This window comes from Thunnus thynnus, chromosome 6, assembly GCF_963924715.1.
Source record: "Thunnus thynnus chromosome 6, fThuThy2.1, whole genome shotgun sequence".
Taxonomy (NCBI): Eukaryota; Metazoa; Chordata; class Actinopteri; order Scombriformes; family Scombridae; genus Thunnus; species Thunnus thynnus.
This window is the reverse complement of record NC_089522.1, coordinates 7,672,284-7,685,112: the sequence shown is the minus strand read 5'-3', so window position 1 is coordinate 7,685,112 and position 12,829 is coordinate 7,672,284. Positions and strand designations below refer to the sequence as shown.

At 40.5% G+C, this 12,829-nt stretch overlaps 2 protein-coding genes across 4 annotated transcripts in view; both read right to left on the bottom strand.

Moving 5' to 3' along the window:
* The window catches only part of LOC137184109 (potassium voltage-gated channel subfamily KQT member 2-like), a 33,870-nt gene extending 27,836 nt beyond the window's left edge, over positions 1-6,034 (bottom strand). For 2 of the 3 annotated variants that reach the window (XM_067591482.1, XM_067591484.1), the window contains exon 1: positions 5,057-6,034. In XM_067591482.1, the coding sequence (XP_067447583.1) occupies positions 5,057-5,355 (299 nt within the window). In that variant the 5' untranslated portion in view covers positions 5,356-6,034. The remainder of the gene's footprint in view (positions 1-5,056) is intronic. The other variant, XM_067591481.1, reaches the window with a different exon arrangement.
* Positions 6,035-6,384: 350 nt separating this feature from the next.
* Positions 6,385-12,829, bottom strand: part of prex1 (phosphatidylinositol-3,4,5-trisphosphate-dependent Rac exchange factor 1) — an 80,959-nt gene continuing 74,514 nt past the window's right edge. The window contains exons 35-40 of the mRNA XM_067591467.1: positions 11,597-11,711; positions 10,600-10,666; positions 9,542-9,717; positions 9,203-9,305; positions 8,881-8,948; positions 6,385-8,771 (exon numbers count right to left, since the gene is read on the bottom strand). Of these exons, the coding sequence (XP_067447568.1) occupies positions 8,729-8,771; positions 8,881-8,948; positions 9,203-9,305; positions 9,542-9,717; positions 10,600-10,666; positions 11,597-11,711 (572 nt within the window). The 3' untranslated portion in view covers positions 6,385-8,728. The remainder of the gene's footprint in view (positions 8,772-8,880; positions 8,949-9,202; positions 9,306-9,541; positions 9,718-10,599; positions 10,667-11,596; positions 11,712-12,829) is intronic.

The window sequence follows — 12,829 nt, the reverse complement described above, 5'->3', positions numbered from 1 at the left end:
CTGATAATGAAAATAATCATTAGCTGTAGCCTTATACAACATAACCTTGCTTCAAAAAAGGAAAAACTCCAGAAAAAAACCTTTAAAGAGAAAATGAAGGGGAACGCTCAGGGAGAGTAACAGGGGAGAGTTCCCTCTTCCAGAGTGGACGGTAGAAAAAAGTTGCAGTATCAAAAATTATAAGAGGGTCACAACTAAAACAAAATCTAAAGGAAAATTTAAACTATATAAAAGAACAGAAATTTACTTCTTTTTAAATGATACATCACTATAGCATGTGGCCAACATGCAGCAGAGACGAACATTTAGTACATTGGTCTTTTTTTAACCTGTAAATACTAGGGGTTTTTTTGTGACATATTATCACCACCAGCTAGTTGTTAACTGTGTCAGTTTGGTGTTTGGTGCTGAACAGGTAGCATATATTAGTTTTATTAGAGCTTTTTCACCAGAAAAAAGCTGCCTGCTACGGCAGAAAACAACCAGTTGTGTGCCGTAAAATCAAAACAATGACGACGATATAAAGCTCAGAGCTGAAAGGATCTAAAATATACAAATTCTCTAAAATATACAAACATAAATGATTCTACAAAGATTTTGATTATAGCCACTTTAAAGACTTTATTTGTGTGCTATGATTTTTTAAATGACAGTGTCAGTGTCACTCTAGAAATGTAGTTTTTCTGTGTAAATTTGGTCCTGTCATGAATGCACAGCATACTGACAAACTAATCAAACTAATTTGGTGAAGTCTATCAGCCTTGGCAGCATTGTTGGCAAACTGGGTGGGACAGATGCTGATGTAAAAGCCCAGACTGGTAAGGCAAGGGTAGTTTTGTATCAGCTGAAAAATGTCTGTCTCCTCAGATCTGAACACCGACACCAAGATCAGGATCTTCAATACCACTGTGAAGCCTGTTTTGCTGTATGAAGCAGAAATCTGGAGGACAACTGTCACCGCCATGAAGAGTATCCAGATGTTTATCAACATCTGCCTCAGAAGAATCCTATAAATTCGCTGGCCAGATCTTATCAGCAACCAGTAACTGAGGCAGTGAACAAGACAGCAGACTGCAGAGGAAGAAATCCTCCAAAGACGCTGGAGATAGATTGGTCACACTCTTCGCAAGCCTGCATCCAGCACCACAAGACGTGCCCTCTTTTGGAATCCACAAGGGAAAAAGAAAAGAGGCAGACCAAGAAACACCTGGCGCCGTGACCTGGAGGTGGATGTGAAGAGAACTGGCAATATATCAGGACAGCTGGAGAAATTGGCGCAGCACTAAGATGCCTGGAGAGCCTTTGTTGGCGGCCTACGCTCAAAGTGGGGTCACAGGCTTTAAGTAAAAATTTAAGTAAGTATCAGTGAGGTGTGTGGGAGCGCTCGTGTCAACAGCATAAGGCAAACCATTTTTAAAGTGGTTTTACACAAATGCTTCCATAAAGTTAAGGGACTTGTAAGTGACAGATTAAATAAAATAATAACATAATCGAACAGCAGAGGCAGAGATATTGTGACTTTTAATCCCCAGTATGGGTCAAATTCCAAAAACACTGGATCCTACATTTCCCATAGTACACTTTGCATTAGACCCGCCCTGCCTGCTAAATGCCAACATCTTTCAAACTCTACACCACCAGTTTTGCATTTTTGCTTTCTGTCAAGTTATAAATCTCTAGACCAACCCGAGATAATAACCAAACTTTCATTCACCATTATTGCAGACTTTAGAAAGCTCATTCAGGGCCACAGACAACATTATACAACTGTTTTCACAGGCTGAAGTACTGTTCATGATGAGTAAACTGACCTTCATGTGCAAAATTGGTGGAGTGCCCCATAAATTTTAAATAATCCTAACAGCTGGAGCTTCTCATCATCCAGCAGTGGGCCCCATCCATCCCTGATCATAACGCAACTGCAGTACTCAGCATCCACACGCTAATCTTCCACTTCTACCTCAGAGCATACCCATCTCCTCCTAAAACAGACCACTCCATCACATCTCACCAGCTTGGCAGCCAGCGTCTGTCTGCTACTGTCTTCGTCTTACATCTTCCCCAGTTTCTTTAGCTGGCCAGCTCAGCATAATAGTGAATAACTGGACCATGTCCTCAATCTGTCTCTCTTAATCACTTTAAGAAAGTTTAACAGAAAATTTATTTTGATTCCACCGATTGATCACTTGCTGAATGCTTTGTTTGCCCTCTTCTCTGTGTCGTCTTTTTCAGTGTAAGTCCTTTGTTCCACTTTGGGTGCAGAAATGACATATTTTGTCATTCTTTACAGCTGCAGAGGCCTTTCAAGCTTCTTGCACAGCTGGTGCTTCCTGCAAGAGAACACTCAGTAATGAGGCTCCCGTTGAAGCCAAATCACTAGATATCAGATATCAGAGCCTGCAGTGTTGTATCAGTGCAGGAAACTGCCATGGCTTGGATAAATCAGTAAAGCCCTGTAAATGTTTTGACATTCGGATTGAAAGTATTTTTTTGGCCAACTTTTAAATTGTCAACAAAGAAAAGAGTCAGGCAGCAACTGAAATAAGTTGTTTCATTGTTTTATCTTGCACTTATAAAAATTCAAAGTGTTCAAACTCAGTTGCAGATTGCTGCTTTTGATTTTGATTCAAGATTCCTAAGATTTACAAGAATATCCTTTACTGTGGATCACTGTGTCTTTCTACTTAAACTGATGTTGGACCAGCAACAGAGGCCTTGGTCTCAGACAGCTGGATAGATAGATGGAGAAAGACAGTGGAAGAGATATGTAGAGGCAGCAAGACAGTGAGAGTACTCTGGATATAAGCACTCATGTTCCACATATCGATCATTCACACATGCACTACAAACGAGACCAAGGAACAAAACACCTGCCTAACATTTCCTGAGGATACCCATCAAAAAAAAAAAAAAATCAGCTGTTGTCTAAGCACATTCTGTGACACTGTGTCTTCCTCGGTTCAAGGCAGCAGTGTCGTTTTGTTTGCCAAACACTGTCTTTTGGAGCATAGATGAGGAAAAGAATAAAAGAGGGGGGAAAATTTAACTGAAGTCAGCACATATAAATCAGCTGGCTAGAAGTAAAAAGAGTTGGAAGGTTAAATGAAGTGTGGTGACCATGAATAATATATAGAGCAGAGCATAGAGATGTGGTTACTCGACGCAGATGCTCTTATGGTCTTATCTTGTATGAATTTGCTTTTTTCTGGAACTGTAGGTGACTTTCACGATCGTGGTCATGTGCGCTGGCTCCTTTCTCCAATCAGATTTCTTTGAGTTGAACACTAATTTACAACTTGCTTTTGAGAGGATTCTAATTTTTGGCAGCACACATGCTACTGACCCTGTTCTAACTAGGTTGCTTGGTGTAGTTTGACTCCAAATGCTGTATTATCCTGCATAAAACATCCCAGCTGCCTCCACTAGCTTCAGCTACGATGCTAGCACTACCTCCTAAAAGTGACAGTGGTCAATAAAGATTTCCCAAAAAGCTACATTTGGAAACCGGAGGTTTTAGCTGGCTGCTATAGTATTCAGTTAATATTTAAAAAGTACCCAGAGGTCCTGTGTGAGTGAGTGTGTGTGCATGTGTGTGAGTGTGTGTGGTTTTACATTAAAGCACAGGCCTACTTCTGGGCATCCAGCCGTCTCAGGGGAGTCGATATGCTGTGCACAGTGAATTCCTTAATGCCGTGGCCATTTCAATTTCTCACTACTAAGCATGCAATATCACTGAATCAGAAGGATTCAGGCATGGCTGGAGGGGGACCTGCCATCCACAGTTTACCAACCTTTTCATTTAGAGAACAGAGCTTATATTTGTAGGCAAACATACTGTATCTCTCACCTTAATAGGACATGTACAAAACTACTGCGAGCTACACGTATTAAAAGGAGAACGTCATTGATTTTACACATATAGGTCAGTTTACTAGTCATGATGATCACTGCTCAGCTCGTGCAAACAGTTACATAATGTCTTCTGTGGTTCATCAACTCTGAGGAGTAAATGTAATGGATGACTACTTTTCTTAACTGGATGAATGGAGTTTGATAAGAGTGGGCGATTATGAAGCTGGAAGGGTCTAACTAAAATATGCTATTGGTTGCATTGTTGGAAATGTGGGATCCAAGTATCTGCTGCACAGTGTCTGGCCAGTCTTTTTTTTCCCATGTGTGTCTTGTGAGCACCCGACTTTGTGAAAAATGCACAACTACATTTCTGCAGTGGCCCTTTAATGTGTAAGAAGTAAGGAATGTTTTTCCCAAAAGGTTGTTGTTGTCATTTGCCTCAGTGCTGACCACTCACCAGAGGTCACAGATCACTAACCTCTATGGCCTCGGATGGCATCACTTAACATTAACCCTTTAGCAGACAATGTCATCTTGTGTTCAACCCAGGTCTCACTAACCCAAAACACAAAGGCAAAAAAAGCAAAGCATCACGTTCTAGCTACAAGAAGCTCACATACTGTCTGTAGTATCCAGAACACTCTCTCAGCCTGTACAGAGGTAGAGTAGGCCATATAGTAGTAGGGCCCACATCACTGTGCAGAGCTGGACTGCGACGTTAATTAGTGAAAGTACTGATGCGGCGCGGAGCTGTCCACAGTCCGCGGTGCTGAAAGCCAGTGCTGCCGCAACATATGGTAACTCCAATCAATGACAGACAATAGTGTGTAAAATGTGGGCACATGCTAAACATGGGCGGCCCCCGTTAAGACACGGTCTAGATCATGAACAGCTTTAAAAATTCACCCGTCAAAATGTCACTGTGAAATGAGCATCAGTTGCATTATTATGAAGAGTTATAGCAGGAGTTATGCAGGTGATGTGACACCTCCGCTAGGTATGATCAGGCTATGCTTGGCAGCCTGACAGCGTTTAACCCTTTACTGCGCCATCTACGTTATCATCAATGAAGACAGAACCCGAAAAACTCCATAACAGCCCCCCGCCCCAAAACCATGACACAGTACTGTAACATCGGTGTATCCTCAAAGTAAAAGGCCACAGACAGAATCAACATGCTTTCCACGACACAAACATCACTTACACATAAGCGTGGTAGATGAACGCCCATCCCCGCGGTCTTTCCAGCGCATTATAGAGAAAATTCTGTAGTTTCCGATAGCTGGCATTTTTCTTCGACGGTCTGGGTCTCCCGGCGGAGATGCTGGACCTCGGTCTGCAGAGGATGCTGCTCCGCTTGGTGCTTTCCGAACCCGCAATGAGCAGCGCCCCATCCCTGCTGGATTCAGGAGCCCCGGGGTCCAAACCAACGAACCCGACTTTGTGCTTCTTCTCTCCGGCTTGAGTTGGGTAAACCCCGCCGTTGAGAGATTTCTGCACCATTCTAAAGTCGAGACGACTCTAACGAGGAGTTGTCCGTGCCCTTGCCGCTGGGATGCATCACCGGCGCTGAGGGGTGTGTGCTGGTGGTGAATGCAGTCGGTGTCGGTCCCCCCTAGAAAACCAATTGCAATAACCACGCGAAACTGCACACTGTATGCTTTTACGTTAGCCCCTTCCGGCTGTTTGTCAGACACAGCAAAGGAGGGAAATGCACATGATTTTCTCTCCTTACGTTGCAATCATTTAATGGCTAAGAGATCATTCATGCTGCAAAGTTGAACTGAACATGCAATCATCCTTCTTCTACTGCAACAACACCTGGTCTGGTATGTCAGTGTGGAGTAGACTATGCTGTCAAAACCATTTCAAGTTGCTGATTGGGATGAGAGGATCATTACTCGAACGTGTCTTGTTTCCAAAAATCTATCCTGAAATAACCTCCCATCCTCTCAAGTGTGCGGCCCAAGAGAGAAGCTGCAAGGATGGCTTTCATTTGATGATGCACGTTCATGCAATATTCATATCTGCACCCTTCTTTAGTCCGGTAATGGATACCTGAAACTATGTCAAGCTATAAGGTTTGCTTTCTTGCCGTGGTCCTGATAAAGTAAAGGACACTTACAGTCATTAAAATATAAATCAGTGTCAGTCAAGACATAAAACAAACAAATGGAAAATCTCAGCCGGCCTGCAAACACTTCACTAGACATTCAAGTGCAAAAGAATGTAATGTAGATCCCTTTACAGAGTGAAAGTGAAATATAATGACTAAATAATGTATTAAGTATGTTGAGTAAATTCAATTTCCCCATGATAAGCATCAGGTTAGCTGGAAAGCAGGACGTGATCGAAGACAGCAAAATTATGAGTAAATGGACTGGAATAAGAAACCAGCTCAGTCAGAAGTCCTGATGTTCACTTTCAGTAGCACTTCTTGATATGATGTGTGCAGGCGAAGAGATATAATCATTTTCAGTGTTCCCTCCTTTTGAGGCATTCATATGAAATCATAGGCCGAGGCAACATAAACACATGTAGGACACAATGTATTACAGGCAAAATCACAAGATAAATGTTAGAACAGGAGTCCTGACAAGAGCGAAACCACTTCAGCGGTGTGTGTTTTGCATTTTTATGTTGGACATCACGTCCTCTGTGGGATCATCACTTGGCAACACTGCTGCTTCACTGAAAAACATTGTCATACTGTGAACATTTTATTTACTAGCTTGTTAAGATTGGATTCACAATGATAATTTTAGAAAGATCCTTTGTACAGTTATTTTCAAGCAACATAAAATTGCAAATAAAGTATATACAACAATGAAACATTAGAATAATGCAAATAAATGTGTAATCAGTGACATATTTGTTGTTGTCCAGCTACACCAACATGCTGCAGTCATTAGCTAATTTAAACTTGTAACACAGACTTGAGACCAGGTTATGGTAACTAATGCTGCATTCAGAGTTTAGACTATGTACACTGCTCAGATTAAGAGCAAATTTGATATGGGAAATGAGAATAATGCAAATATCCGCTGAGTCTTACAGTTTGCCAACTGAGGGATGTAAATTTGCATTGGCCATAATAGTGTGGGAGAATATGTAGAAACAATTCCCACATTCTCATTTGAGTCCAGACTGCTTTTAAATAAATAAAAAGGACAAAATGATCCACCTAATGGATGCAGAATGTCATACAGATTCTTGAAATGCATAACGAACCTTTATAAATGGTCAAAAACAAATTGTAAGTGAGGTTACACTCATCAAAGAGAAACCGCTTCTCTTCAAATGCACAGTCATGAATAATAAAAAAAAAATTTAAATTTTATATACTATATTATCTCCATAAAAATAATCCAACTTAATTTATAGCATTTCTCTGCTGCTGTAAGACATTTCCTATCTTCTTCCTCTGACATCATGTATGTACAAAAAAATTGAAATGTTCAGTAATCATGTTACTGTGTTTCAGTCCTGAAATGATCCCTTTGTTTACATCCACAAAAACTCCTTACAGTACTTTTCACTAACACTGCAACTTGAATGGACCAATCATTGTGCTTATTTTAATACCTACAGTAAATACGACTGAAGACAACTTAAAAGCCAATTTAAATATAAACATAATGTCCAAGTTAACAGAAGGCAATCCTTCAACTAGTACATTTTTAATTAATATATTAATTATTTATCAATGTTTCAATATTCCCAACCTGTTGACTTGTCTGCTTATTGACAAACAGCCGTGTATAGTTTGCTTTAGCTTCCTTTGTCCAGATTCTGATGAGCTAGCTTCTGTTCATCTTCCCTCCGTTGCATTCCCTGAAGATTAATGTAACACTTCCTGACGTAATCAAATTCCATACACATAAATAAAATGAAATACACAAGCAGTTACGTTTAAAAAATGGCATGCCATTGGTCCTTTAAATACTGTTCAATATGTGGGTTGGAATGCTTTTAGATTCTTTAATACCTGATAATATTATGAGTAAGGGATAAAAACACTCCTTCCAGATACGATACAATAAATAACTATCCTTCATATAGTGCAGTAATACAGTACTCACACTAAACCTACAGTAATTGCACAGTAACCACATGCAATGGGCTGAAGAAAGAGCAGCCCCCTACCGTCCATCCCTACATCTGTACCTCCCATCCCTACTTCCATCCCTCTGTCTATTCCTTGACTTTCTGCTTCTACTCAGCCAGCTATCATACAAGAATACCAGAGCTTTCCAGTATTCTACTTCACATGGGGTCCAAACATTGAGTCCTGGGGAACACCAGCCCAAAACAGAGAAAGAGACAGTTCTCTGGAGTTGCAGTCCAAGGCAAAAATGGATAACATCTGCATTTATGATGACAGTCAGCTACAGGTAGTTTGATTAATCCAGTTAATAATAACAGCTCAGCTATGAGCATAATCTCTGTGGATGTCTTCAGAAAAGCATCTCCTTTTCACTTATGTTGTGAATATTTTGCATCAGTTGTTGAGTTGTTGTCAGCTATGTGTATGTGTCTGTGTAGACAGACAGCCCAAGCGGTATTACTGATCTGGGAGGCTCCCATGAATAACAGTACACGATTAGTCTTGAGCTTCAGGTCCTCCCAGATAACTGACATTATCCGTCTGTGCAGTGTTGTGGAGCTGGGGGCGTTAGCCTGTACGTTGCACTGAAGACTCTAGTGGTATCCATGCTAGAATGATCCCTGTGTCACTGGGGCATTGGGGAGGGGGGACAAGGGTCTTTCCATCTGGAGTGTCTCTTGGAAGGAAAGCGGTGTCGTTACTGTTATCTCTCATCATATCTTCCACATTCACCCTCTCTCTGATGAGTTCTCTCAAGTGACGGCTTTCTTAGAGCTCTCCGTCTGAGGGTGGCAAACACAGCTTGAAGAGCCTGAAGAGAAAAAATTCAAATGAGGGAAAGCCACTTTGTCTACGACCATAAATGGTGCAATGTGCAGATGGCATGGGCAGAGGTGTCTGGAAGTGGTTTGATACAGTACCTTGGGGCTGACGGAGGCATCTGGTCCATTACCTTGAGATTTTTAGCAGAGAGCTCAACTCTTGCCCCCTGGTAGAAGAGAAAACACATGCTATAAGCTCCACAATAACCACATGGCAGTTCACTCAATTGGCCTGACAAGCTGAGCATCTACACTAAGTCAGGAGATCTAACACACCCACAACTTGACAGATTAGGCCATGATCTATGAGTTCAAGTGAATTTGTCAGATATTCATGTGGTAAGACTTTGTGGTAGACTCTCCTAAAGGAGTCTAGTGGTCCATGGAACACAGTCTGAGATCAAATGCATCTGAGGTTTACCTGTTTGCGCATAATGTCCATGGTCTGCATGATGCAGCGCGGCATGAGCCCGTGGTTCCTGGCTAGTATCATTGCCTGCTCCAGTGTCACGCCTAATGTAGATCTGTGAAGAACAAAAAAGCCAAAAGGTCAGCTCTGTGTGTACCTCTGTAACAAACACACATTAACAGGGTTGTCCATATGTGCACCTGCTGGACACCTCGAAATTAATTCAGACAGGCTGCGCTTTTGTGGTTCAGTGGTGCATGTCATCCACTCTGCACTGTGTTAATCTTAATTCCAGCTGACAAGTGATACTACACAAGCAGTATCATAGTGTTGGCGTAGTGCCAGGCTGACCTCTGCATGCCTGTGTCACACATGGTGATGTGGCAGGCTCCCAGGCGGTTACACAGTTCAGAGGACACACACAGCAAGCCGACACCTGACGGGTGGCCTTGGGCACTCGGGCGCACGTTGATGTAGGACTGCATTAGTCGGCAAAGGTCGTCCAGTGTGTTGAGGGGCCGCAGCAGCTATGAGGAGGAGAAAGTGAAGGCCAGAGAGGGTCAATGGTTAAATGGACTGCTAAAAAGAAGATACAGTGCGATATCTTAAAAGTGGCCATCTTACCAAGTCACGAAGACTATTATTGAGTGTTAAAATCTGTATTTTACAAAAGCAAGTGGAGGAAAAGATCATTCATTTTCTATATAGTTTCACCACTTCTGGTAATTTCCTTGAGACGAAGGATTGTATTTGAAATTGAGGCAGCATTTTTTGAGATTTTTTTTTTAAATTTGAAAAAGCTTATTTGTATTAGAAACAAGTGAAATGATCTCATACCACTTGATAGATTTTAATACTCAACACTAGACTGAACAGAGTAACTGACTTGTTAGGATGGTGCACCAGCATAAACAGGGGGAAATCCCATTAAAAACAACACAAAGAGGTTTGACTCTTTGTACTTTTTTGTTTTAAAGACAACTGAAACCTGAGAATAAGTCTCTAGATATTGGTGCTATGTTCTATTCAGTTATAATCACTGGAATCTATTTCCGCTACAGTCAGTTTGAGACACTAAAATAGTCTTTCTAATCTAATTATCGCAGAAGTTCAAATGAAAGTAGTTGATAATGTTGTGGTTAGTTAGAGTTAATAGGGGGTCTTGACGAGCTAGTGGGGATTTCCAGTGGAGGAAGCAGGACATCAGTTCATCTTACTTTTGAAATGCTTGGTTGAAGATCTCTAACTTCAAGGCCCAGTATCTGTGCTTGCATTTATATTCAGTCACAACATTATATACAGACGTACTTATGTTACAAGAACAGGATATAAATTACATGGTACACTGTAATGTACGCAATCTGTGACCGCAGTAAATGGGAAACATATATGAATAAGTGTATATTTACCTGGTCAATCTTCATAGCTGTGGTGTTTGAGTCTGTAGGAAGATTGGACTTCTCCAAATAGAAAGCTCTGTTGGGACAAAAACATTTCTATTTCAGTTTTTTTAAAAATCTACAGATTTGCCTCCTCTGACTCACTTAGTGTGAGAGCTGAGTCATCTTGAGTCGCAGAGTACTTCACTATATATATAATATGCATCTGCTACAGAACATATTTCATTATTTATTGATGCTACATGAGCCATTTCCTGGAAATTAACATGGACATACCAGAAACCACATCCATATCAACAAGACTGTTAAAATATGAATATGTTGCAGTGCAATGACAATAACAATCAAAGTAGGAATAAAATAAAAACAGATAGAAACATGCAAGCATATATGCAGCTCTGTAAATCACACATATAGAATATAACGAATATAATAAATGAGTTTTTATAGTAAACATTTTGATTTTTTGACCATCTCATTTTGCAAGTGATGTGATAAAATATATATATATATATATATATATATATGATCAGATTTATTTTTCAGAGATTATCAAAAATGAACATTATCACAAATACTAGAACTTTGACATTTTTTTTTAAACCAAATTCATATCTAAGCTAGTTTAATAATTCTTTCCTTTTGTTTCATAAATATTACAAAAATATCTCTAAAGATTCTCAGTCATCCATCCGTGTTGACGCTGAGTTTTTCCAACATGATTTAAGAATTAATACTCCAAACTACATATACAAATGTTTGAAATCCTATGAACCCTAGCCTGTAAGACTGTGTGGGACTCCGTTAAAGATAAATGATGTAACTCTCACATTGAAAAATTCTAGACCTTGACAATAGTTCAAAGAAAAATAAAACAGCAATCGACATGCAGTTTCTGCTTGCTTATGCAACACCACAGGGTGAACTCTCCCTTTAAGGTGAAAAATATCCTGAGTGTTAGTGAGTAAGCCACTGGAGGGCCGTGATGCAGTATAGCATAGCGTACCTGAGTCTGCGGTAGTAGCCCTTGACCTTCTCTAGTGAGACAGCGTTGATGCGCTGCTGGAACTCCTCCGTGGCGATGTTCTCCTGCTGGGACGCTCCTTCTGGACGCTCCAGTGCTGGATAAAACAGACAGGGAGCATTTAGATCCACACACATAGGCACACATTTCTAGGATCACAGTATTCCCTGATCGTGAAATTAAACCCTCATCACTTTAAACATAATCATTATTCCCTTATGCTCAAAACATTATTCTTATTTTAACTCTGAAAATAAGAACTCCCTAGACTCCCTAAATCCATCCAATCAACCAGCCTTAAACTTAATCCTACCCTTGACTTTAAAATAATATTTTGAAACAGTGAGGATTGTCCAAAATGTCCTCACTTTAGAAGATTTTTTTTATCCATGTGAGGACATATGGTGTTCATAGATAAGGATACACAAACACAAACTTCAGCATCTGCAATGTCATATGGTGCTTCATACGTCTCCTCAACCTGCAGTAAAGACTATTTTCCAGTAGGTGGCGATGTACATCCGCATATCTGCATGGCTGAACAGCTCTGAAGCAGTGTTGCAGTACTTTTCTTCCACATTGAAGTACATGAGGACAATATGAACTCTCTCATTTGGTAAGTGTTCCAACTGGCACTTGTCTGTGAAAAATTAATGGCCATTTGGCAGACGGGCATGATGCTAACTATTCATACTAAGCCAGCTCAGACTGGTGGAGAACTACAAAGAGCATGGCAGCAAGGGAGAACGTGAAGTTGGAGGGCATTAAAAGGCTTTTAAAAAGGCCTCAGTCTCAACTTAATAAAAGCACATAAAGCTATCAGGGAATGTACATGTGTGAGAGGCAAAGAGGCTCCATGAAGCACTGAGAGTGTTTTTAAATGATACAATTCTACATGTACATGGTATATGAAGTGATTTCCATGTGATCTGTGTCCAAAATGACCTTCTTTGAATTTAACTCAGTTGACTCAAACAGTGAGATACGCTTTCAAATGAACAGCATGTGTGGTCAGACTCTTTGTCAGTCCCATTTGTGCAGCTGTTTGTGTAAAGACAACAAAGCTTATTTTGTTAAAATGGTTTAATAGGAAACTGCGTTATATTAAATAAGATATTGAGAGAAAAAAAAAGATTGCTTTGTTCCTGAAACTTAGGTATTGTATTTTGAGGGAACAATGCCCAGCACTACTTGCCACTGTTGTGTTATGCTCTA